The 27,120-nt window shown below is 37.6% G+C and overlaps 1 protein-coding gene across 1 annotated transcript in view; it reads left to right on the forward strand.

The window, feature by feature from the left end:
- Positions 1 to 1,427: 1,427 nt before the first annotated feature.
- RIT2 (Ras-like without CAAX 2) overlaps positions 1,428 to 27,120 on the forward strand; it is a 187,976-nt gene continuing 162,283 nt past the window's right edge. Inside the window, exon 1 of the mRNA XM_009331536.1 lies at positions 1,428 to 1,683. Coding sequence (XP_009329811.1) covers positions 1,581 to 1,683 — 103 coding nt within the window. The 5' untranslated portion in view covers positions 1,428 to 1,580. The remainder of the gene's footprint in view (positions 1,684 to 27,120) is intronic.

Here is a 27,120-nt window from a genome sequence, read left to right on the forward strand (position 1 = left end):
CTTTGGTTTTGAACCCAGCTACTGTCTGTTTCATCAGATGTTTCCTAATTTTTTTATAAGGAGGGAAAATGAGTATTCACCTTCTCCATTCCAATTATAATTCTATTATCATACTTACGTATCTCTTCTCTTTAATCATGTATTTTCTTAGTCCATTAAACTATCTTTCATACATGTGCTCTTCTATACCTTTTCCTCTCCTCCTAATTTTTCTTTAAATCATCTCCTTAATCAGGTTATGATTTTTTGGTTTTATTTTACTTTCCCTTTCAACTTTTAATTCTGTATTCCTGTGTAATGCCCTATGTTTACTCTCTGTGAAATAATTGGAAGAGTGGACAGATGAAGATATCTGACTCCCAAGACTGATTACTTTACTAGTCGCCTCTCCTGCTTTCATTTCCCTGTCTCCTTAATAACTGCATGTGTCATGAAAACCCAGCACTTTTCAAAGGAGAGCAAGTTTTGCTTTCCACCCCTTTTGCAGTAGATGCTTTTTGGTCCTCAAAAATATTGCATAACAGTTAAAGCTGGGTAAGTATTTTATCACTTATCACATTCTTTAAATATACTAGAGTTTTTAGGGACATCATCAGAAATCAGTGAAGAGCTGCAGTCTTTTATTGTAAGTTTTCACTGAATGATTCTAATGGGAGATTTTCACACTGGATGTCATGCACAAACTTTTTGTTTTATTCTTTTCTTGTTTATTTGGACTGCCCAGGTTGGTTAGATAAATCACTTGATATCAGTATGAAATACTCATAACAATTTGTTTTTCTTCTGTGCTTACGTGGATCTTTTCTGGATGAATAGATATTTCCCCCTCCCTTCAGCCCCAATCCCCTTCTGAAATTCTGCGTGTGGAGAAAAAAACCCCAAAAAACACAAACAAAAAATTTTTCAAAATACCTGGTTTATTTCTGCAAATAATTGATGCAAACTCAACTGAAAGAAAATTGATCTGGGGGCAAACCTAACCTTAAAAAACTTCTCTACTTTGCAGTAAGCTTCAGGAAGAACAAAGACTCAAAGTTGTTGCTTATTTCACTTCTAATAGTATTAAATGTAAATCTAGCAAACTTCATGAACATAAGATGAATATTTAACTCCAAAGTGGCAAGGACGTTGTCTGGTCTGTTTTATTATTGTTTAAGATTCAGGCAAGTGCCTCATGGAATAACAAGCATCATAATTAAGTAATTTGATCCATTTTCTTTTTCTGGAGTCTCTGCTCAGTTTGATTCCAATGACACAGCAACACCCAGAGGTACCAGGCCTCTTGAGTCTCACAAAACTGCTTCTGTCCAGGAAGAGAAACACAGAGAATGATACAGAGCTGGGAGGGGGCAGAGAGAGATTTTTATTGGAAGCTGTTAAAGTGGTTGCTATGAGACCTTCTCCAGCTAACACAGGCACAGCAGCGAGTGTGAGGCTGCTAAATCGTACCTCTTGTATGATACCTTTCCTTTCTGCCTTTTTTTTTCCCTAACACAGCTTTTACAGTTGTTTGATATCAGAGAAAGCACCTGCCAGTTGCTTTTTCTTCCCTTTTGCTCCCTTCTTCTGCCTCGTGCAAGATGGAGCTAGAAAATGAAATGATCAGCTCCTCCAGCAATTCTTCAGCAGGCTCCAGAGAGTACAAGGTGGTGATGCTAGGAGCAGGGGGAGTTGGCAAAAGCGGTAAGTTTGAGCAACGGCATTTTTGGGGAGAAAGGGTGAATTGGGACTGTAAAGTTTACAGAACAAGAACGTTGTTTAATGAGGGGTTTCATTCCTCTTTCTCTTGCACATGGCTTGGATAAAAGACTATAATTCGTGACTGGGGCAATGAGTCAGCTTAATTTGTTACAGACTGAAATGTCAGCCTTTTTAATTGGATATTTTTGTAAAACTAAAACTAAACTCCGTTGTATGTGAGGAGAGAGTGGTTAGCTTGCTGCTGTTAGTGTAACAGCAAGCGGTCACGTCACTCTAACACTTGGTGAGGGGTGATGGTTTGCTGGATAGTGTGGATGTAACTTGTTGGCCTGCCGGTCCTTGTGCCCAGGCAGAAATGAAACTAACTGCAAAGTCAGCTGTACAGTGCGAAGCGTGGAGGATGCCTGCAGTGACTCTGTTTTCTTCCCCACATCTTTTGACTTTTTTGCTGAGTGTCATTATGGCTCAGCTGGTGTTAGTCCCCTCTCCTGTCCGGACAGTTACAGAATGCATGTCTGAGTCTCACTCCAGGCGATAAGGTAGATTTGCAGCATATTTTAATATCACTGTCCAGTGCTGGCAAGATATGCTAGTGTCTGACAATGGTATCTCTTCGGAGGAGTCATTATTGTCTCTGGACAATGTTTTCTTTTTCACAGATATTATCACCTTTGATTTATTCTCAGTGACACTAGCATTCTCTGTTCTTAAAAAGACTTTGCTGAATGTGCAGTGTTTGTCTCAGAAGCCAGTGTATTGAGCTGGCCACACAACAAGCATTTGATTACATCTTCTGGAAATTCAAAAGACAAAAAAAAGGATAATATAATATATCCAGGCTAGATTCCAAACAAATTTCAGGATAAATAAGCTGTGACACTAAACTATAATAATTGTATAGATCAAGTAAGTTTTATTTCCTATTCAAACAAGACAAGGTATAAATGCAAAAAATTAAATATTGGGAGTGGATATAATTTCCTCTCTGTATCCATATTTTCTGTTTTCTTGTTGTGTTTGGCTTCAACTTCAGTGGCACATCTTTCAGTGAGAGCTATTTCCCATCAGTATTGCTTAACCAAGCAAACAATTCTTGCACAGATGTTATGCTATGATCACTGTATAAAATGGGAAAGAAGAAAATATTGGTTATCTCAAAGTACTTTCTGCAATTTGAAATTATCTTTTCCATGGTAAAGCAGATATGCAGACTGTGTCAGCTGGAACTTTCAGCAAAATGTCACTTCTTTTTTTTTTCTTTTTTTTTTTTTTCCTGAGTGCATCCAAAAGATGGCAGCAATTTTTCCCAAACATATTATTGTAAGAACAATGTAATTTTGAAGACTCATTCACCGAAACAAAAGATATTGTGAACTATACCATATTCATAGTATAACTGAATCAGAACAGTCAGATTTTATATACACATTGAGGAAATTTCAGAGTTCCCATTTACTATTAAATAAGAGTTTTAAAGCATAAATGAAGTTTATTCAAATCTCCTCGTTCAGAAAAAAATTAGCTGTTGATTTCATGATAATAAAGCCTTCAAATCTGTGGATTACACAAGGTAATGATATATTTCGAAAGCTGAGGACCACACAATTATTCAAGAGGAATTGGGTGTCTGTGTGGTCTAGAGAAATAAAAAAATGATGAAGTGGATAGTTATGACGTTCAATGTGATTAATTAAAATCTTCTGTTGTTTTCACAAAAGTGAAACTTCTGGGGGAAAAAACAGCAACTGAGAATTAAGAGTTTAGAAGAAAGGAGGTGGGCAATTCATCATTTACTGGCTATGAACTTCCAATGTGGAATGGGCGTGAAATATTTCAGTAGAATCCTGAGATAATCCAACTGATAGAATTCTGAGAGAGATAAGGAAAAAATGATGTCCTTCCATAAATCATTAATTCATTCTCACTGTTTTATAGGCAGGATTAATTTACAATGGATTAAAAGCAGGAAAAGGCTTGACTGACTACTTTCATTCTCCAAGATGAGCTCTGCTTTCCTCTAATGACCTAGATTCACTCTGTCCAGGAAATTATGAATTTAAGTGTAAAAAAGGGTCAGGGTAGAATAGGGATGAAAGATTTTAAAAAAGTTCAATTTCCAACTTAGCATTTGACAGATAAGTGATATATGGGGTGATGGATTGATAATATCCTGGCTTCTTTCCCCTTCTTCTCCCTCCTCTTTCACTTTATAGTCATGATAAAAGCAGTAACAGCTGGGGTTAAGTTGCTGAGTGGGAAACCTCTTTCGGATGAAAGCCTTTCTGTTTCTCATTTTCTTCAGTATTAGATAATTCAGGTTTGGAAAGAATTTTCCTTAAGAACGAAGCCGCAGAAGTGTTAGAAGGTTTCTTTTTGCCCTGGACATAGTTCACTTCTAGGGATCCCCTGGACATTTTGATCTTCTGTTTCCCACTTTCTTCTGCTCTTTTACTGTGCCATGCCATACTGTCTGTATGGAGGTCTTTGCATTGAAAATTGCAGGCTCATTACAAGGGGCTGAGGGTGGTGATTGCATGTGTGGACAGGGAGGAATGAGGAAGAGGACACCAACAATGGATGTTCCTTTGATGTTGGTGTTTATAGAATACTTGCTTTGGATTATCAGGCTTGTCTCTCTCAGTTCTGTGTTCCAAGATGGCAGAAAATCCCAGAGGACAGCCAACCTCCTGTTATTTGGGTTATTCAGTGTACTAGACATTTTACAAGAATTGGTAATAGAAGATATAAACAGCACATCTAAATCTGATACCCACCACATTCAGGGTAATGATGTGTAAACTGCAAATAATTTAAGAATTGTCTCTTAAGGGTCCTCACATTGCAAAATCACTGCCAGGAGGGGGGGCGGAATCTCTGCCAGTATTTTATAGGAGAAAAAAAAAAACCACCCCGATCCCCAGAGTTTGGAACAAACAGGTAGTAGTGGCTTTTTAATTAAAATGTACAAAGCTATAACTTGGCAGTGTTAGGTTTATGGTTGGACTCAATGATTTTAAGGTCTTTTCCAACCGAAATGATTCTATGGGCTATATGTAAATTTTCCTGGGAAGTGATTTCTGTATCATGATTATAGATTCCCTAGAATGATTTATCCCTTCTAAGACTTCTGAAAATAGAACTATTTTTGTTTTCAGAGCAATATGCTAATTTATGACTATGTGTAGGTTGTGTCTGACATCAAGCACAGCTATACACTTTGCTGCAAGTTCAGACCAAACTTAGGTTAGAACCAGGAATTAAACTGAAATGAAATAAAATAAGAGTAAATTTTCTACTGACTCTTACTTGTTTATAGTCCATACCAAAATTACACATTTCTAATGATAACCAGATTTCAATTAAAAAAAGATTTTGACACTAGTTCTTCTCTGGTTTGATGACAAATCTCAGATCAGCTCAGTACCATTGAAACCTACCTCAAGTTGCCTGACGTAGGGTTTAAACCCTAGGAATCTTGGTGGTTTTGAAACAGGTTTTGTTTACAAATACCTTCAGAGATCTGCATCTGGACAGTGAACCTAGTACTCTCATGGTCCCCAGTCTGATGCAGCTCAGATCTCTGGGTTTACAAAAAGTGTACACAAAAGACCCTCTAAATCTTGAGACTGTGCATTGTTGGCTTATATTTAGCAAACTAATTACACTAATAACAATTAACTGCAGCACATTCTGCAAAACATTAGCAATAATTAACTGAGGGGTTGCACAGTGACTACCAAAAAGAACAAACAAATTGATGTACCTGTGAAATTGAATAAAATAGACAATCTCTGTCTAATGAAAAATTATTTCCTAGGCACCCTTCAAATGCTGATGAGATTGCACTATAATCTAACCCTAAGTGCATCTTCTGGGTTAAATGAAAATATTATTCCAGTTCATTATTTTTTTTCCCTAATGCTAGTAAAATTGATTTATTTAAGGATGAGTATGATCTACAGTTATTCCTAGTAATTGGAATTACATGTTTAACTGTAGAATGGGTGTATCATAGATGCAAAGTGAATTTCATGCTACCTGTCTTGTGAAAGTTGCATTTCAGACAAGAGGAGGAATTTTTTTAAAAATTAAAAAATTAATAAATGTTTGTTGTTAGTAAATTGGTTTTTTATCTTAGAGAAAATGTGCATTTTTCAAGAATTATTTCTCAGCCTGATTACCAGTTTATTTGTTGCCACCTTAAAAAAATTGAAGGCATTTTCAAATAATTACCCCAAGATTTTTATAAAACTAATATATTTTTAGTTTTAATATACAGGTTTGGGAAACATTTAGATACATATTTCCAGGTTTCAATCTTAAAAAATAAAAAAGAGGGGAAGAGAAGGAACTAAGAAAAGATTCTCTTAGGGTTGTTAGAGGAAGAGTATGAAGAAATGTATTTCGCAGCCTGATCTGCTTAGGGGGGACATGCTTACCCAATTGATTTCCTTCATTTTTTGGCCAGTGTTGCACAAATGCCAAATTTCTACAGATACAGGTGACTCATCCAATTAATTTCAGGATCATGTGTACAAAAAAAGTTCCAAAATGCGTGAAAACAGCAATTGTTTTTATGATGTGGGAACTTCTGTACTAGGAATTAGATTAAAGCCCCAATTTTCTTTCGTTTATGCGATCAACTGCCTTTTCTTTTTGACTAGTTTTACCTCTTATTCTGTCTAGATAAAGCAAATTCTGTGCCTATTTATTTCAAGCATGTCCTCATAGCAAGACTCCCCAGTAAATAAAGATAGCACCATGGGGTGTGTACTGGAGAACTGGCCCACTCCAGCGGTTTGTTAATCTCTTGGAGATAAATTAACATATGATCCAGGCTACACTGGAAAAGGATGAAGAGCAAAGGTAGAGAGTCCACTGGCATCAAAAGGGCTGAGGTTGAAAAGTATCATTTGGGTCTGCTGTTGCTGTTCTTACACCATCACAAGGCTCAGTATTGTAGAACACACTTCATAATGTTGATCAAACACCTTGTCAGTAGGGGTTATTTTGGGGGGGTTGGTTTTGGTTTCCTCTCCCCCAATATGCTCTCAGGTACAGCTGTGCTTCCCTAAATAGCTGGTAAATGGATCAAGGGAAGGAAAGCTTCTGGTCTTCTATTGTCTTCTGAGCCAAACCAAAAGCCAGAATGAAGGTGGAGGATTAAGTTACTGCTTAGTATGGGTCAAGGTGAAAAAAGTAGCCTTTCAAGTGTCTGGGCATGCTGTGGGTTACAGTTAAGGCAAACCAAATTGCTTTTTTCCAAAAAAAATCAATATCAGTAGAGTTTTTGGTGTCTGATTTGGTGCTGCTTCTCCTGTGACTGCACAAATACCCATCTTTTTTTAACTGGAGTAGAAATTCAGATACCCAATTAATAAAGACACACACCTGTATCCCTCTGGAAAAAAAAAGTTTGTTCCCTCATTGTCTTCTGTCTGAAAAAAGGTAATTTGGATTTTTAAGGCCAAATATAAGACCCTGGGAATTTCCTGGAAATAATTATTTATGCTCATTGAAATGAAGAAAAAGAATTTTAAAAATGGGAAGGAATAAAAGATATCTATTTGTTGACCAGAGAAAAACTTCCTTGCTTGGTAACGGTTCTGAAAGCATAAGGGTATCGATCAGTCAAAACGACACATAAATTCCCTTGGTCACTTCATAGTAGTGACTGTAACCTGTGATCAGCTGTGACCAGATGTGGAAGTGTCGCTGCAAAGTTGGGAAAGGAAGAGAAGAGACAGCAGAATACTAACAGTGGTACAGCCCAAAAGACACTGTAATACTTCCTGATGATTATGTATCCATGGAGAAAAAATCCTGCCTGAACACTGTAAGCCACCAGCTAAGTTTGTCATGTCTGGGGTGCTGTAAACTGAATCACAGTCGTAGTTCTAATGAGGAATTACAAATGTTATATGCAGATTGACAGTGGTGTAGGTTGTATTTTCTCCATGAAAAAAGAAAACATTGTAGAGAAGGCCCACCAATGCCAGAAAACCACATCCCTGGGTATGGGCAACTTCCAGTTTTTCCCATAAACCAGATTAAGCACTGGAGATTTTATAAATGCAGAGTTCTGATATATTTGTGATCTTTGATAACAAAACTGTTCTTATGTTTCAATTACCTTCACAGATAGGTTATTGAATTTGTTTCAAGCTCGATTTTGTGTAATTCCAACTTCTAGCCATTTTGTCTTATCACTTTTTTGTTAACAACTTTGAAAAACTCCCTATTCTCTTACTATCTATTCATACCTATAGAAAATGATCACCTTGATCTTCGTTCTCTTCCATACATTAAGCATCTGAAACCTCACTTGTAGAAACTTATTTTCCTGCTCAAAGCATTTTGTATCCTTAATTCTCTAGTATTTCCACATCGTTTTCTGAATATGAATTCCAAAAATTCACGTTATTCTATTAGTGGTCTTACTAGAAGCAATATTGCTTACTGCTTTCCTCTTGACAGTCCTTTTTTGTTCCCCTGAGAATAATTAATTCCTCAGTTCAGGTATAGTTCACAGAGATCACATACAGAGAAATATCCACTGTAACCCTTAAGTTACTTGCTCTTTCCCCCAATGCAGTCACCTGTGCTATCACATCTCTAACAATGACCTGAATTCTGCCTTTCCATATGTGTTATTCTATTTTGGAAGTATTTTGCTGGGTTGTGACCATTAAAGCTCATGATTTAAATAATTCTGGACCTGTTTCTAATATTCTTCATTTATCTTTAGTGTGTTTGTTATCCACTTGAAAGGATTAAACACATTGCTTATTCATTAATTTTCTTGACTATGGGCGGACCTTGTGGCCAGAATTATTTGCCTTGGGGAAATGAGTTAAAGATGTTTTCATTATTTTGCCAGTTCACATAATTCAGTGGCTGGTGGGGTGGAGGATTCAATTATGGCTCCTACATTTAATAGGATGGTTTCTGCATGTGAGATACCAATTTGCTACTGAGAAAGCTGTCTGCAGTTCTAGTTTCTTCAATACCAGAAGCCATCTCATACACAGGACAGAATTCAGAGAAGACCAATAGAGATGATAAAAGGGCTGATCCAATATGATTTATGACAAATGACTATGACTATATTCAAATAGCTCTGTCAACCAGTAGTCCACGATTCTTTACAGTGCAACTTGCATATGTATACAGTGATTTAATATAAATGGGACTGGATGCAGCTGTAATGTGAATGGGTTGATCTATCCAGCTTCTCCCATCATAACATCTGGATGATGAATACCCACTTGGATAAGGCTAGCAAGTAGGCTGGTCACTGTCTGCGCCACTTTGGCACAGGGGAAAGAGAATTTACAATATTTGAAGGTAATAAATATCAAGAAAAGAAGACATTTTCTAAAATTTGAGGAGGAAAGGGATCAGAATTGCTTAATGGAGAGTCATCAGTTAAGTGGTAAAATTAGAATTAAAGCATGTAATTAAAGATGTATGAGCTCTTCAGGCCTGACTTCCTTTGGCCAATAAGAGCAGTATATATCCTTAACCATTTGCTTAAAAACAAGATGAAGCAGATTTTGAAAGGAACAGATTGGTGAAAGTTGTATTAATCTAATTGGTTTACGCTCATTTAAGATAGAAGAATATATTATAGAGATTGAGCATTAATGAACAAACATACCTGAACAGAAAAAGCATTTGCAGTCTTTAAACTCTCTTATAGAGGAGAAGGAATACTGTCACCCTCAAAATTATGAAATGTGTTAAAAGTTACCTGGACTTGTGGCTGATGTGGCATTACTGATGTGTAGAACCAGCATCTTTCTTTATGTTCAGACTGCTTAAGAAAGATCCTAAGGCTGGTCTCAAGACTGGACTTCTTCATTCGGTACAAAAAAAGTCATTTATGTTGCCTCACACAGACCTAAAGTGCATCTTTTAGAGTATAAGGGCTCCTGTATAACTGGAAACACGCTGAGGTGGCACCCTAACAGTAATGGCCACCTAACGTATATGTTGGGTAGTGGTGAAGATGGAAGTTAAGTAGATCTGTTAGCTCACCTCTTGCAAAACAACTATTCTCTGTTCTGCTGATGGAAATGGGGTTTACTGATTTGGGACCTTCATCAAGGCTCTTCTACGTGAACAATGATGTGAAGTGATCAGAACTCATGGAAGGTTATATTAATGAATCTGCTTTTCATGGCGTGATTTATTGAAAGAGGGCTTCACTTACACAGTGAAGATTTCAGTGAGATGTATTCCGCTCAGCTTTTCCCTATCATACTGCTTGCTATTAAGATATAGGAAACCTTCTGGGCTGTTCCTCAACAACAGGACTTGAACTACCAAGGACCCTCCTGGTTTCAACCACACACAAATCTGTCATTTGAAATGCCCAGATTGAAGTCTCAAATAAGGGAGAGATTGTCACTGTTTCATGACAATAACTGGGCACTGTAGGTATCTTTGCTGTAAACAATCTGTTGAGGCAGCCACAGGAACTGTTTCCCTTCCAAGCCATCCCTGCTGCTGAGCTGAGCCATCTGCAGCATTTTCGGCACATGCTATCTGCTAGAATTTGGATGAGATTAAATCCATTAGGGACACTCTTGAAAGCACAATTAGGAAAGATATTTTTTTTTTCCTTCTGTTGCTGCTTTCATCTCTTTTCCTTCCATACTTTCCATTTGATTTCCTTCCATTCCTCTGGTAATTCTTTTCCACTTTTAATTTGTTCATTGACTTTAATTAGTCTCCATTTATGCCTGCAAGCCTTTCTAATTTTTTTTCCCTAGAAGCTAGAAGAGTCATCATGCTCACACAGCTCCACTGACAGGTATTGAATGTTACCAAAGCATTGTGCAGGGTCCCAGTTTCAAAGGTCTTGCTGTCTTAGGCAGACACTTTGCTGCAAGCTACAGTGATTTGCTAATGCATTACCTGCCCACTAACCAGATCCCAGCGGAGACACTGGCTAAAACCACTTTGTTTCAAGTTGTGTGGAGAATATCCAAAAGAAGAGTCTGTGTGTGTGTGTGTGTGTGTATCTGTATAAAAGACTATCTCAGGAGCTGCCAAGTTGGGCTATTGTGATTCTGGCCTCCAAAAGAGGTATGTTTGCAACTCAGTTACCTGTTGTAAAGCAGTGTTTTATGTTTTCATTCAGACAAAAGCCAAGAGCTAAACTAGTTATTTCAGGGGACCCAAAGGTGGACCCACAAAAGGTTATAAGCTTTAAAAATTAATTTCATAAGCTTTTGCAAAGTTAAAGCTGTAATCAGCTGAGAGACTGATGCATGTAGTTCTTTAGCTTACACTGACTACAGCTGTGAGAAGAGCTGTTGTTTAATTTTTTTCCTTGCAATCTCATTGAAGTGCCATGCAGTTTTGTAATTCTGTAATTCTCGTCCATTTTCACATGCACAAAATAAAGGAACCTTAGCTGAAATTCATATTGTCTGTCAGATCCTGCGATTCCTTTAGCAACTTTACTAGCCTACTACTTGCATGACAGCTTGTTGTGTTATACTGAACTGTTGTCTGCTGAACAGGATCTGCAGTGTCTTTACAGAAACGTCTCTTTAGCAGCTTGCAAAATATGTACCATTGTTTCAGATTTTTACTCAGAATGTTCAAAACCAATGCCAAGTATTGTCAAATTCTTGCTCGTTTCAAATCAGCAGAACTCTAGCTTCTTAAATCATGCAGAATGCCAGGCAGGCTGTAAAGTTTCCTCTTCTCTAAAATTTTGTCTGGAACTTTCTTAAATAGAAATGGTGTTCCTTTCTCAATTTGAATAAAAAGTAATCGTTAGACATTTTCTACACAGTGAATAATCTTACTTGGGTTGCCTGGTGACAGGGTCATCTGTTCACTCATCACACACAGTATACCAGAGGTCTGCTTCGTACAATATCTGCCACTGCATACAGCCAAAGAATGTATTCCTGGGCTTCATGAGGTCTCCTTATGTTTGTAGATATGGTCTAGAGACACTTTATTTCTCTACTAGGAATAGAGGAGAAGAAAGAGCAATCTATCACAGTAACCAATAGCCCCCCATGAGCTCCAGAAACCTGGTTTCCTAGACCTTTGTTTCACTTACAGCAGTTTCAGTGGATTTTCCAGTGACTAATAATAGCTGTGAATTTGCATCATAGTCTCTCTCTCAGTGGGTACTCTGTTTACTGATCTGTTTTTAAAAAAGTGGAAGTCGAAAGACCCATTTTTTAAATCTTTCCTCCATGGAAATTGACCAAGATACTTAAAAGTTATTAAATGTCTTATTAAATTATTAAAAGTTATTAAATGACATAGCAGAAAGCCTTGCTACTGTGCCTCTTCCACTTTTTTTGCAAATAACATGCTTAAAATGACAATTGGCTGTGATATTTGAGGGTGGAGAAGTGGTTAGGAAAAAAGCAAAACAGAAGCTACAAAAGAAACAAACCGAGCAGTGGGAGAGGGAAATGTAAGAGGTGAACAACTAGGAATAAAGAACAAGAAATTAGAAAAAACAGAGGCATAGGAAAAAGTTTGAGAAAACGGAAAACTAGGCAAAGATGAGTAAAAGCAACGGTAAGGGAACAAAGGCATAGAAGGAAAGGGCAGTAGTTGACACTTCAAAAAGCATTGGTTTCAGATGCTGTCTTTTCATTGTACTTATCCTATTAGATGCTACTGGCCCATGGTTATACCCCAACATCTTCTGCAGGTACTGGTGGCCAAAAAGTATACAGAGGTCATGTTAGTGCATCTTTCTCCTGCCTCTGTGACGTTTTATCCCATGTTTCTCACCCACTGGCTTTCTAGAATAAGAAGCTGGAGAGGAAGCAGCACAAATCTTCTTGGCACGGCCCTTTTTTCCCCAACTTTCCAGGTGCTGTAGAAGCTTGCCTCAGCCATGGACAAGACTGTAAATCTAACATTGATATAAAATTATGGGGTGCTAGGCAAAGTGGTGCTTCTCCCGTGTGGTGTTCTTACAATCATCCAGAACTGAGAGGAGTTTGTGGGCTCCAGCCTTAGCAATACCTAGCACCTAGTGAAATCAGTGGGAGGCCCAGTGTTTGTCAGACTCTTCTCTGTTCTTTGAAGAATCAGATTCATCCAGACACCAAAATCTCAAATAAAACAATGAATCATAGTGCTATTAGAGATATATTTCACTCAGTACCAGGAAATAAAATTAACTTCTGTTTTTCCCCAATCTGGGAAAAATATCAAGATGCAAAGCAAAAATATATGTATTTCTATATGTTTTCTCTTATTTTTTGTGACCCAGCTGTTACCTCCACTCTCATTCCCTAGCTTTTACTGGTCATCACACTTGCCTATAAACAAACAGCTACCTCCCTATAATCAAATGTAGACAAATGGTGGTAGGAGGAAAAATCAAAACAAAATGCCAGTGACTATAAACAGATTTAAACACACATATCGTTGAAACATACTCATGTAAGATTTATTTAAGTGTAAAGTAACACACATTTTCACTCTTTAAGGAAAACAGTTGTTAGTGCCAACGTGTTATTCAAAGAATTATAGAAAGCTCTGCAAAACCCGGTGAGATAACCACTTCTACTGATTGACAGTGACAGTATACTTAAAGAATAGAATTATTTGGTGATTGAAAGCCTTTATTCCTCAATGTCAATTACGTAAAAAGAACTATGGATCAAATTAGTTTGTGAAGCTGCATCGTATGTTTCTAAAGCATCACTGTACCTGCTGGGTGAGTATTAGTATATTAAGTTTCAAGTATTAGTTAAACCAGTTTTGTATGTTGGGATACTTTAAGGTGGTATAATTCAAAGACATTATTAAGCTTGTGAATGAAGTGTATTTCTCCTTGTCTATAAGCAGAGAAAATTGCAGAAATTAAAATTTTTGTTCCAAGAAATTTGTAACTGTTCCCTTCCTGACTCTGAGTATCTCAAACGAACTTGATAAAAATTGTAGGTAGTGAGTAGTTTACAGGGTTGGAACTCATGGGAATATCTTTGGCACCACTGTTGTTAATTTAGTCACAACAAATAGCGGGATGTGGATTGGGAATGGATAAGATAGGCTGTAGTAGACATGATTGCTCAGGAAATGACCTAAGTAGACAGAATTCCAGCTTGCACTGTGATGAAAGTTCCTGAGGGAATCAAAGGTTTCCCTGGCTCACAGTTCAAGTTCAATGCAATAGGCAAATACCATGAAAAATTCTTTTCAGGTTTAGTGCATAACGGGTTGCTAAAAAATCATTAAGAGGTTGGTGATAGAATTACTTGCTTCTGAGTTCTAATTCCTTCCTCCCACTTTTCCCTCTTTTTTCTTGCAGGCTCTCCCTTCAAGCATATGGTAGAATTTATGAGGGATGTAGGAAATGTAAAATACAACCTGTTTATGTCAGTACAGTCTGTGGAACCCATGCTATCTTTCAAAATTCTTTTTATCTTTCTCATAAACTTACTTTAAGTATATTTCCTGCTAATAAAATATTTTACCAGGAATATGGCAGTGTTGAAGGGCTTAGACTGATAATCTGTTGTGAAATAGTTTTTCTGTTCCCATTTTAAATTTTTTATATTTCTAATTTATTTCTATATTTATATTAATTTCAGGATGTTTAACATATGATGATTTTCCCACAATGGCATAGTGTCAAAAACTTACCTATCTTCAGAACCATCTCTAGCTAAACTGATAACCAAATACGTACTTGTTTACTTTAGCACTGGAAAACCAAGATAGGATGGGTGTTATTTGTTCTGTCAGTGTCTTCTGTGTCATATCTGTGCAGCTCAGTGATTACTGTCAGTATTGTGGCGTTTAAAAGAAGAGCTGAAGAGAGAGTGGAAATGCAATTTGTGTTCTGTGCTGCCTCACGCATCGCAAAGAAAACTGGCAGCTTATCGCAGACTCTTTCCTTGACCTTAGCAGTAGAGCAGAGAGAATATCGCTCTTTTTTCTTATACTGAGAGTTCCATCCAAATGAATGCATCTCAACGGGGAAGCCATTCACACAGGAGTAGGTGGGGAGGGGAGGGAAACAGGGAAAAATGATGCAGTTGAAGAAAGAAATCTGCATTTGTTCCTGACTGTCTCTTTGACATTACCACAGAATGCCTTGTCCCCTATTTTCTACCCTACCCACTCAAATACCTGTATTAAAAGGGTTAAAGTAGTGCATGGTTAAATGAAATGGAGCAGAGAGAGGGGAAGATGTAGGAATTATTCCAGTGATTTCTGTAGGTCTGGGGAGAAGTATCAAATAGTCTTGTATCCAGCAGACATTATAACAGAATTTATAACCAAATTTGAAGGACAAAGAACCTCAAGCGTGTTTGGAGTTTGATACACTATGGAAGAGAATATCTAACAGGATAAATGTTCCTGGGTCACAAAAAAGTTTCTAAAGTTTAAGACATAAGTTGTTGGGCAAGCAATTATGGTGGATTGACCCCAGCCAACAGTCAAACACCCACCCAGCCGCTTGCTCGCTCTCCTCTCCCACAGGAAAGTGAGAAAGTGGAAGGCAAGAACACTTGCTCAAGGTAACAGTTTAATAGCTGAAGCAAAAGCTGCATGCACAAGCAAAGAAAAATAAGGAATTTACTCACTGTTTCCCATTGGCAGGCATATTTTTAGCCACATCCTGGAAAGCAGGGCCTCAGCATACTGGTTATTTGGGAAGACAAGTGCCATAACCATGAATATCCCTGCTTCCTCCTACTTCCCTTGAGCTTTTATTTCTGAGCATGATGTCATATGATAGGGAATATCCCTTTGGTCAGTTTGGATGAGCTGTCTCAGCTGTGTCTCCTTCCAGTTTCTTGTCTATCCCGAGCCTACTTGCTGGGGGCAGAGTGGGAAAAAAAAAGCCTTGCTACTGTGCATGCACTGTTCAGCAATAGCCAAAACATTAGTGTGTTATCAACACTGATTTAGTCATAGATCCGAAACATAGCACCATACAGGCTTCCCTGAAGAAAATTAACTCCATCCCAGCCAGAGCCAGTACAGCAATTTATAGTCTGAAAAGGAGTGAAGGAGATTTAATTGTTCTTTGTAATTTGTGTCTGTGACATCATGTTTGTTTCATATTAACCGTACGTTGGTACCGCAATGCTCTTGTGTTTTGTTGAGTTGCTATTGGAGGCCACAAAGCCAATGGGGGCCATCATTATTTTCCTTCTTTTTTCTCCTTTTTTTTTAATTTGGCTATTGAAAAACTATCTGTTGTTTCTTTGTTTCTTCACTTTTCTTAGAAACATCTTAGTTAAAATCTAACTACAGATGGACATCTCAGTGGCATGGAGGTATTTCTCCTGTACACCTTGCACATGTATGGTTTACTTGTAAGGCCATCTCTGCAGTGCACACACGGTGGTTTAGAAATATTTGCAGTCCAGCTGCTTCACATGATCCTGGGGAGCACCAGCATTGAATCCAGCTGAGTCTTACGGTCAGTTGCTAAGGTACTTACAGAGTTCTTGTAGCTTTTTCACACAAGAGGAAGTGAAATGAGGAGCATGATACTTTTTTTTTTGCAGTTGAAATGAGGAATGCCATATTTATAACATCATTAAATCATCATTGGCAAAAGGTGGGTCAATATCCCTAGCATTTGGTGCCACTGCTAAAGTACCTATAGTTCCAAGGAGACTTAAATCACTTTGAACTGTCTTTCCTGGAAGGAATCTGTTGATGCCCATACTGCAGGTCAACACCGGCCAATATTGCAGTCATCTTCCACACCAAGTCTTTAGTTCTCGGTCTCAGGATTCTCCCTGCAGCGCAGTATTTGGAAGTCAAGCTGGGAAGCCAAACTGCTTTTGAAGTCTAAGATTATTCAATTCAGCTGTTCTATTATAGCCAATATCAATCACGTGCAGAAATCAGGCACACTGCAGCACAGCTGAGACAGTGGAATGGGTCAGCAGCAGTCTTCCAGGCAATTTTGGTGCCATGCAGGATAGACACTAAAGCAGGACAGCAGTGCTGTCTTCACACTGCAGCTCTCATCATCTCTGTGATACTGGCTGCAGTTCTCAACGCCCAGGTGGTATTTTCCAAAGCATGGTAGTTTCTTGGCCTCGTCAGGATTCTTGGCGAATCTTTATATCTGTTCTGTGGCAGGGAATGGGCAGTTCTGAATGGTGATTCCCAAAGATTGTTAGCATGTTCTTACCAATGCCAGTAGTCAGTATTGAAGTATGCAATGGAGAAGACTGACTGAAGTGCCAGTTATTAAAGGCAGATGAGGTTTTGTCCCTCTTTCTTTCAGTCAAGTTAATTTGATAGACATACATGAAATAAAAAAAAAAAAAATAATTCATTTTCTTCACTATTTCATCTGTTCTAATGTAATGCTTATGACTATAGTATAAGGCTGTGTATTTCTGTGCTGTTTCCCCTGTCACCGTCTTGGTTCATCCATATTTTTAAAAACTGCATATCTATTTGTTAGTTTTTGAGCATTGAAAAGACACAAAAAGTTTGAGAGAACTAATAGTCCCCAGACATCCATAAATCTGTAGCTGGATTTTAATTTTCAGTTTTTAAATACATAAATCTGTATGATTAATGATCTCATCATTTACTTATAAATAAAAAGAAATTTAAGCTGCATGATGTGTAGCAATCAAATCACTGGTGGTGTTAATTGTGGCTGCTGATGCATATGCTGGTGGAAGTCAGAAAGATATTGCAAGCATAATACATGAGTAAATGTAAATATCTTTCTAGTCTAAGCTTTCTAATCCCCTGACACTGGAACATGGGGCCACGTTGCTACTGATTATTTAATGGCAAAAACTTGCATTGGAACACAGAATCTTAGCCTTTTATGTGATTTCCATAATTTATACCGTGTTTTGTGGTCTAGTGTACACCCCACCTCTCTGCTTGTTTCCCCATCTGCAAAATGAGACCAGAGATATTTGCCTTCCTTTGTATGTAATGAGCTTTCTGACCTTCAAATGCAGAATACTTTTTTAAAGCTATTAAATGATAAATCCTAGTAGATACTTAAGCCACCAGGGGTCATCATGTGCAGCATAGTTCTGCGACTGGTACCAGGTGACAAGTTCCTTGAACTTTATCCAGCAATTTCTTCAGAGTCTGTGTCATCTCAATAAGCAAATTAGGATAAATGTGATGAACACTAAGATAAATTCTGTAAAGATGATGCAACTAGACATAATGATTCAAGGACAGAGAATCTATAATATATTTTGGTAAACTAAGCAATCAGTGAAGTTAGTGTATATCTCCTCAAACAGAAGAGGGACTGTGAATGCCTACTTGTTACAGCTACTGAATTACTAAGCAGATGGGGAGGCACAGCCAGCTTCTCCTTGGCCATGTTTTGGGCAGGGCCCAATATTATTCCTTTTCTCTGAGAATTGCTCCCAAACTGAAACTCCAAAAGACAAATAATAGTTTGTTTTAGACCTTGATAGACTTAAATATTACAGATCTAATGAGGTGTTCAAGATTCAGGCAGCTCTGGGATTTCCCAGAAAGAAACATCCAGGATATTCTGTGGGGAGAAATTTAGGTAACAGTGTTAAAATTTGTCTTGCCTAATTTCAGCTTCTGAAAATGTTATCTGAGTCTAGATATGTAGGCTCTTTCTATAGTGTGTATAGCAAGGAGGGCAATCCGAGAGATAATGCTTTCCATTGTTTGAGAAGCCTGGATGACTAGGCAGCTAGGATTACTAGTTGTCAAAGAATAGGTGGTAATAACCAGAATTCAAATGTTGGTAGGGGTGGCTGTAATTGATGTGGAGAGTTCTTGAACACAATAAATTGTTGCATTCAGTACCAGTTCCTATTATTGCAGAATTTATCAATATCTCCTCTTTTTTATATGATATATATAATGGCTTCACTTAGATTTGTTTTGAATATATTTTTCCTCTGTGGAAACCATCTGTAATTTCAGTGATGATAATGCTCCTCTTTAAATTGAACCTGTACTGTCTGATGGTCAGTGTTGTGTGTGTCTTCCTCAGACATTAATCCACTGGGTGTATGAGGCTTTTTCAGTCCCTGGTCTAAAGAGTTTGTTTCTTTTAGCTCATGCAGACTGATGAATTTAACTTTGGAGTTCCCTGTTATCAATGTTGGCCAATACAGTAGCCTTCAACATGCCCAGAGGTGAAGCTTCCAGTTACATTTCACTTTCATTAAAGCAAGTTAGATTTATGACTTTTTTATTTTCAGTGAGACAAACAGTAAGAAATTGCTGTCCTCCTGCAATCTTCTTTTCATCCATTTTCAAACAGAAACAATTTATCTTCTACACATGACAGAACTGTGAATCAGTTATTATTTAGTGAGTGTTAATTTTGTCTGCAGTAAATATCTTAGATTTGTGTAAAATATTTTATAAAATGTATGTTACTGCAAATTTCTTGAAAGGTCTCATACAGGAGAAGCATCATCACAGACTACATCTCTGTAAGAAATATTTTTAATCACATGGTAGCTAAGTTTTCCAGAAATGTAGGATTGAAGGAAGCTGACAGGATGCAAGGCTTTGCTTTGCTTGTATTCAGGCAGAGAATTCTTACCAGATAGGTACTTGATATTCATAGTTTCACTGAAGCAAGTTAAGTCAACAGTTTCAAAATGGTATCACTGTATTTAGAGAGTTTGGTGAAAGATGAATCAGTGTTTCATGGAGCAGACATATCTTCTGACATTGACATCACTTTGTCTGCTGTGCTTCTCACTTTCGCTGGCACTGGTCCTTGATTGATCTCTTGTTCTGTGCCACTTGATTCATCACGGTCAGTGATCCAAGGGCATGAAAAATTCATCCCACGACAACAAATACTTTGTAGTTTATGATATTTCTTTCCCTTTCAAGCCAATTAATTCCTCCAGAGAGCAGAAAACTTATGGAGTATAGCAATTCTGGCATTTCTATGGAGAGAGCAAGTACAATTGTGCATCTCCATTCTCTCATGCAGGAATAAAGATAATGTGTTACGGAGCCGAATTATCTAAATAATGACAAAAAGTAATTAGTCTAAGGGAGTTGGTTGTGCAAAGGAATTTATTTCTGCCTTGATGGTAAGTACCACTTACTACTATGTACTAAATTTCCAGAAAGATGTATAGACCTATATCCACAACAATTTTCTTTTTGAGGAAAATTTCTGTTTTAAACTACTTATCTTACTTAGACAAATAAATTCCAGCCTGTCTTCATGTCACTGTGCCTTTATTTATTGTGATACCTACTCATCTACATTAAATTTTGATCTTCCACAAGCAGAATGGCTCTGTAATGTGTAATTCTCTCTAAACTTGCATTTGAGACCCAGTTTTTTCACCAGAGTTTTCAACTAAAAGAACAGGAGTAGTGTTATGACTATAGATACTTTGGAGATTCTCAAATGAAAACTATACAATCAGCCATTATTAGGTGAAATAAATTAATATAGAGCTCCCAAGCTGCAGGGCAGAGTCTTATCCCCAAGACCACCTTTCCTCTCTCAGAATGGGAGTCCAATTTGCACATCATCAGACCTAGAAACTGTGATATTTGATAAATGCTGTCTGATGCCTTTTATGTTATCTCTTATAAGGCAAAGTGGCATCTGAAACAATCAAAGAGACAAATGAAGTGAGAACTTTGCATAAGAGACAGATGATACGTAATTTAAACTATCTAGTGGCTGACTACAGTAATTGAGTTGAACAAATTACTTTCCTGAAAACAAGTGGTAGAGTCATCTGGTGCAATATGAGTAAATAGCTGGTGCACATGTGTCAAAGCTGAACATGTGGTGCATAACTGAGGTAAGGGAGGCCAAATCATACACCTGCTTGTTCCTAGACTGTCTTTACTTCATCTCTTTGCCCATGCTTCTCTCTATCTCACTATATTCAGGTTAAACAGATAAATCTCATCAGATCTTTTCTATCATGCAAAGAAGAGGCATTTTCTCTTCACATTTCAAAAGCCGTGTCATATTACGATGCCTGTGTCACTGCAATATAGGACAGCTATTGTCATGGTTTTTTGCCTTATACTTTTTGCCTCATACTACATCTCTAATGCTTTCGAAGAATTAACATCATCTGCTTATTTTCTTCATGTATATGTTTGTCCAGAACTGCTCATGTTTTTTATTCACAAACACCAAAGTTTCTATAAGTCTTATGAGAGTCATTTATCGGAAAATAATTTATCTTTAGATGTGCTTTGCGTGTTCAGGGAGGAGGAAACAATGTTCTTAATGTGGCAGCTCTGGAGCTGGCATGAATTTATGCAGTTCCATTAGTGACACTACATATCAATTCCAGTCCCAACTGACCAATGTTGTGATTAGCATGAGCAGTATCCCACTAAAATTTCACAGACTTTGACAGACTTGTGCAGGAAGCACAATGAGATAGAGATCACTACTGTCAAGTCTCTTGAAATATATGAAAATAAACTAAAGCCCAATCTCTGATAAATATTTTACATTTCAAAACTGATGCACAGTTGCTCCAAAAACAGCTCTTTACAAAAATCAATTCAGTAATTGCAAAATGCATAAAAATACACTATGCACCTGTTTTATCATTATCCACTTGAGAATACCAGACTTTCAAAGGAAAGCAAAACCAAACAAACTCTGAGCGTAATTTTTTATAGTAGTAATCTAAAGAATCAATAATATGACACTCCATGTTAAAAAATAAATTGAAAAGTTACTGTGCTCTTCTGAATATTCTGTGAGTGGCCGGATCATAGAATCATAGAATCATAGAATCATAGAATAGAATGGTTTGGGTTGGAAGGGACCTCTAAAGGTCATCTAGTCCAACCCCACTGTCATGAGCAGGGACATCTTCAACTAGATCAGGTTGCTCAGAGCCCCGTCCAACCTGACCTGGAATGTTTCCAGGGATGGGGCATCCACCACCTCTCTGGGCAACCTGTGACAGTGTTTCATCACCCTCAGTGTAAAAAATTGCTTCCTTATATCTAGTCTAAATCTACCCCCCTTTAGTTTAAAGCCATTCCCCCTTGTCCAGTCACAACAGGCCCTGCTAAAAAGTTTGTCACCATCTTTTTTATAAGCCCTCCTGAAGTACTGGTAGGCTGCAATAAGGTCTCCCCAAAACCTTCTCCTCTCCCAGCTGAACAACCCCAACTCTCTCAGCCTTTCTTCAGAGGAGAGGTGTTCCATCCCCCTGATCATTTTTGTGACCCTCCTCTGGACCCGCTCCAACAGGTCTGTGTCTTTCCTATGTTGAGGACCCCAGAGCTGGAGGCAGTGCTCCAGGTGGGGTCTCAGCAGAGCAAAATAGTGGGGCAGAATCCCCTCCCTCGACCTGCTGGTCACGCTTCTTTGGATGCAGCCCAGGATACGATTGGCCTTCTGGGCTGCAAGTGCACATTGCTGGCTCATGTCCGGCTTTTCATCCACCAGTACTCCCAAGTCCTTCTCGGCAGGGCTGCTCTCAATCCCTTCATCCCCCAGCCTGGATTGATGCTCTCAATCCCTTCATCCCCAGCCTGGATTGATACTGGGGGTTGCCCTGACCCCGGTGCAGGACCCTGCACTTGGCCTTGTTGAACCTCATGAGGTTCACACGGGCCCACTTCTCGAGCTTGTTCAGGTCCCTCTGGATGGCATCCCGTCCCTCTGGCGTGTCGACCACACCACTCAGCTTGGTGTCATCTGCAAACTTGCTGAGGGTGCACTCGATCCCACTGTCAATCAGTCTGACTGAATGTCTGAGAAGCTATTTTGTTGATTTTCCTTTCTTTTAAATAAACATATAGTTAACATGTTGGTCTTCCAAAGCCAGTTGAAGATAGTGACAAGACTTGTGTCGACTTCCCTAGGCTGTGAACAAAGATGTAATGCTCACCTTCTCTGTATTTAACTGCACTAGAAGTTTTACTAATCTCTTCGTACGTATAATTACTCTTAATCTTTCCTCAGTTCTCAAGAGTTTTTCCCATGCAGTGATAAATATACAGCAGAAATATTACAGGATTTTGTTACTGTCCTTTGTACACTGACACCAGATAGGAAACGAGTTTCAGGTTTATGTGAAATTCAGTGACCTTCAGAAGATTCATTTATCTTTTCTTTCTTTATGAGTTGTACAAAAATTTTGAAGAATCTCATCTCGGTATAAGTACTTTGAAGTAAAAGGTGTAAAATTTGTCCAGTTTGAGAATACAACAACAGAGCAAAATGACAAATCAGTCACTGAGAATTCATTTTGAAGGGTAACATGATGAAGTCCACTTAATAGTTTCAAAAGGTTTTAGGTTCAGATTCAGAAGTCTTTCCCTTTTTAGAAAAGGACTGATCTCTATTTAGGCATATTTTATGCTGGCTAGAGATGGGGTTTTGGTATTTCTTGAACTGGGTTGTTGTGTCCTTATTCAAAATCTAATGAATCAGTGGAACAATCCCTGTAGATTCCAATAGGCTTTGGATAAAGTGTTACTGTGAGATATTATCTCCTATTGGAATGGATATCATATAAGAAAACAGCTTTCAGTCATGAAATGCAAATGTTTTAAGTCAGCTGCCACCACTTTAATGTGTAGCTTCTATACTAAAGAGTCCACTGTCAGTTCTCTGTATGTGGTCGAACTGTGGTCTTAGACTTTGTGAGAAGCTGAATCACTTTTCCTTTCCTTTTCCAAGGTACGTAATGGTAGGATAAAGGGGAGTGGAAAATGAAGATTTCAGGGTGGGACTGATAGAACGTTGAATGTAATAATAGATTAAAAATACAAGAGCTAGTAATTACACAGCAAACAAATCTCTCACTTATAGTACTAGGGGGTAATGAGGAGGGAGCAATTCCTGCCATGTGTCCATTAGAAAGAGAAGATCCTGCTTTTGGTTTTAGGTACAACAATATACAGTCCACATGAATTAAGCCCTTGAGACTTCTGTGCAGGTACTGTCTTGGGAGGAAGAGGATGACCCATGTCCAATACTTAAATCAGTGGTTATCCTTGTGTCTGAATAAAGCTCTGGAGAGGCATCTCTATTCTTAACACAACAAATAAAAGCCAGCAATTACATGGAGAAAAAGAATAAATAAATAGGGATTTAAAGAATATTTCAATGGACAAATTAAATTCTACTATTTGCTCTTTTTTAATCTTTCTAAAGACTAGCTAGCCTCATGCGTTCATAAGAACATTTAAATAGTTCAACTACAGAATAATTTGATGAGTTACTACATTGCCCTGAAAAGGTTATTTAAGTATTTTTTCTCCTTTGTCTTTAAACACAGATTTGTTTAATGGAGAGTAGAGATATTTACCAAAGTGCTGGGAAAATGTTTCACCTTAGCAGCATATAATTATAGCAGATCATCTATGATATCATCCATGTTAATTCTGATTTTGGCATTCTGCTAATTATCATATAGTAATAAAAAGTTAAATCAGAGTGAATATTAAAAAGAAAAAGCTGAATAAAATGCATAGATTACTTAAAAGAAACAAACCAGACCATTTTCCCCGAAAGCTCTGTTCTTATTTTATATGAACATACTCTTCTAATAACTTGCATTAAAAAAGAGGGGCAGAGAGAGGAGAGACTGAACAAAAATGGCAGCAGTAAGCAATAACTCATAGAGGATTCACTCCCTTTTCTATTTAAGGTACATTTACACTTATTTATTTGCAATATTTAATAATTGACCCCTATACTCTTCATATGTAGGTAAACCCAGTAAGGAGTGAGGAAGAAAGGGACTAATCAATTTATTTAAGGTTTCTGCTGAAAAGAAGTAACTTAACGTAGATCTCCTAAGTCCAAGTCTACTCCTTTCTGTATGGGACCATTCTTCAGGAGACAGTTTCAAATGACTAGGTTCTGATGTATAAAATATATGAAGTTACAATGTGAATACTTGAAGAATTTGCTCTGTGATGTACCAGAGTTATCAGAGAATATCAAGACTGTCCTAGCTGAAAAGAATTAAGCTAACCAGATTTTATGCATTTCATTCCCTGAATGTTGCTTGAATGGTTCTTGAGTGTATACCAAGTGTAAATTGTGCCTCTGTCCCATTTTGAAGTAATGGAGATGCAGCCAAATGAAGAATCTCAAGAGACATTTTTCTCAGGCAGAAACAGTACCCACTGTTGACTCTTCCACTTAAGAGGTCTGATTCAAGTAATTTGAAATCAGCTGAAAGATTGCTTTGATTTCAAGGAACTTCGTAACTAAGCAGTCAAAAGAGCACTGCTACGTATGTGTAGTGTGTAGCTTGTGTGTTACATGTGTAACTTGTTATGAGTGCTCAGAGTTGGTAACGTATGACTTCTAAATTCCTTCCTGAGCATGTCCTTTGCTGAGGTAGTCCTGAGTTTATGAATCACCAAAGGACTTAGATGAGAACAAATTTCAGATCCAGTTACTTCTTAGAATGTCCAGAAAAAGATATGTTTGAACAGATATGTTAAAAGGGAAATTGAATGAAAAAGCTTCAGATATTGGGAAGGGATGCTTCTCCAGGCAACTGAGATAGGGTTTGGAAAGTTGAAATTTTGGGCACAACCATTTAAAGTGGCATTCAGGCCTAAATTCTCTCAGAATCAAGGTGATGCTTTATGGGAATAAACATATGAGACTTCATGCTCTTTTAGACATGTGCTGTATGCTCTGCTCATGAATACATGTTCATACACAGCTTATACATCTACTGAGAACTAATCATCAGACCAAGAACTCAAAAAATCCAACAACTAACATAAGAAATGATTTATAGTACTTTTGATCTGCTGCTCAATGGAATAAATAGAGGTGATTCTATAGACTTTAATGAATATGGAACAGATCTTAAATTCGGGAAGGGCTTCGGAGAGGGAACCCATCAGTTAAAATAAAGGGATGGCTGAAACCTTCTTTGTTAAATCATCTCAGCATCTAAACTGAGAAAAAATGCAACTGTGTTTAAAGACAGTGATAGTTCTCCAAGTACATATGACAGAAAGCAAAAAGGTACCTACTGTGAGGTACTTAACACAAAAAATGGAAATAAAATCAAGCAATATAAACTTTTGTTTTGCTAGTTGATTATCTCTGGTTTTCAGGGTATGGTATGAAGGAGTATTTGACAGCTGATTTTGACATGAATGCTTTGTCTTTATGTTGCAAGGTAAGGGACACATTAGTTAATCACCAATATATTTAATAAGTAATCATTAAAAAAATGGAAACATGTTTCTATAAATAAAATGGTCAGTGATAGCTATTACTGTGCTCTCAGGACCAGCTCATCCTTCTTAAAAATAAATCTGCTCTGTGTGAGCCAGGAGCAATCGTTATTTTCCACTGATTTCAAGCCTCTGTTGGAGAGAAAGCCTCTTTAACACTCCATAGAGAGTTAGCAGAAGAGACGGCTTTGATTAAAAAGCAAACCTACAGCTAAACTGAAACTACATTAATTGACAGTGACCAACCCTTGAAACCAAGGAAAAACAATAATTTCCTTTCTCATGGCTTACTCATGTTTTTCTTCCTAGTCAGGTATGCCATGGTCACATTTTATTCCTTTGATTCAGGTTTATCAGTGATGAAAATGACTCCTGTAAAAATCAAGGATTTGCTAATTGCTTTTCCACAAAGCATTTGTCTTTTTGACAAACATTTTAATAGTGTGGCAGAAGCTCTAGACCATCTCTTAATCAGACCCACTTTAAAACTTAGATTTTTCATTATGGAAGTGAAAAAAATTTTTTCTTTGTTTTTTAGGAGGCAAGAGGGTGATATTGCACTTTCCACTTGTTATTTTATCTTCTCATTGATAATTTAGCTTGCTGACAGGAATGTATTAGCTTCTGGCACAGATAACCGGCACAGAGCTCATTAACCTTGTGACTAGTATCTGGGACCTTTTGGCCCAGAGCATAACCGTGGACAGCTGTAAGCTCCTGGTGTTTGAAAGCAGCTTTACAGACTATGTTGTTTGCTGCTGAAGACTTCAGTGATGTGCTTTCGGTACATAGATCTATTGAAACAGTGCCTGAGCAGCTTCTGTTGTCTTCAGGCACCTAAATTATTTATATGTCTTTTTAATTACACTTTTGAAATGTCCTAACTTTGTATATTGGAAGATATACAGCAGTGACTATCTTTAACTGGCAACATTTTAAGTGTTGTTTTTACTTTTCCAGTCACTATTTCTCTTTGTTTTCAGCTAAACTCTGTATAACTACAAATTAATTATAACAGGAATTATCACATTAATTGTTAAAGGGACACAGCTATAAGAGTCAAGAACAATGCTTGGGAACTAGGCTGCCTGATTTATAATCAGTTGTCTATAAAATGAGTATGATTATACAATGCTACTGTTTTGAGCAGGATGTTGAACCAGGCTTCTTCCTGAGACGTCTTGCAAACAAAATGATTATACGATTTTATAATACTAAATATACCCTCGG

This window comes from Pygoscelis adeliae, unplaced genomic scaffold (genome assembly GCF_000699105.1).
Source record: "Pygoscelis adeliae isolate BGI_AS28 unplaced genomic scaffold, ASM69910v1 Scaffold68, whole genome shotgun sequence".
In the NCBI taxonomy this organism is placed as follows: Eukaryota; Metazoa; Chordata; class Aves; order Sphenisciformes; family Spheniscidae; genus Pygoscelis; species Pygoscelis adeliae.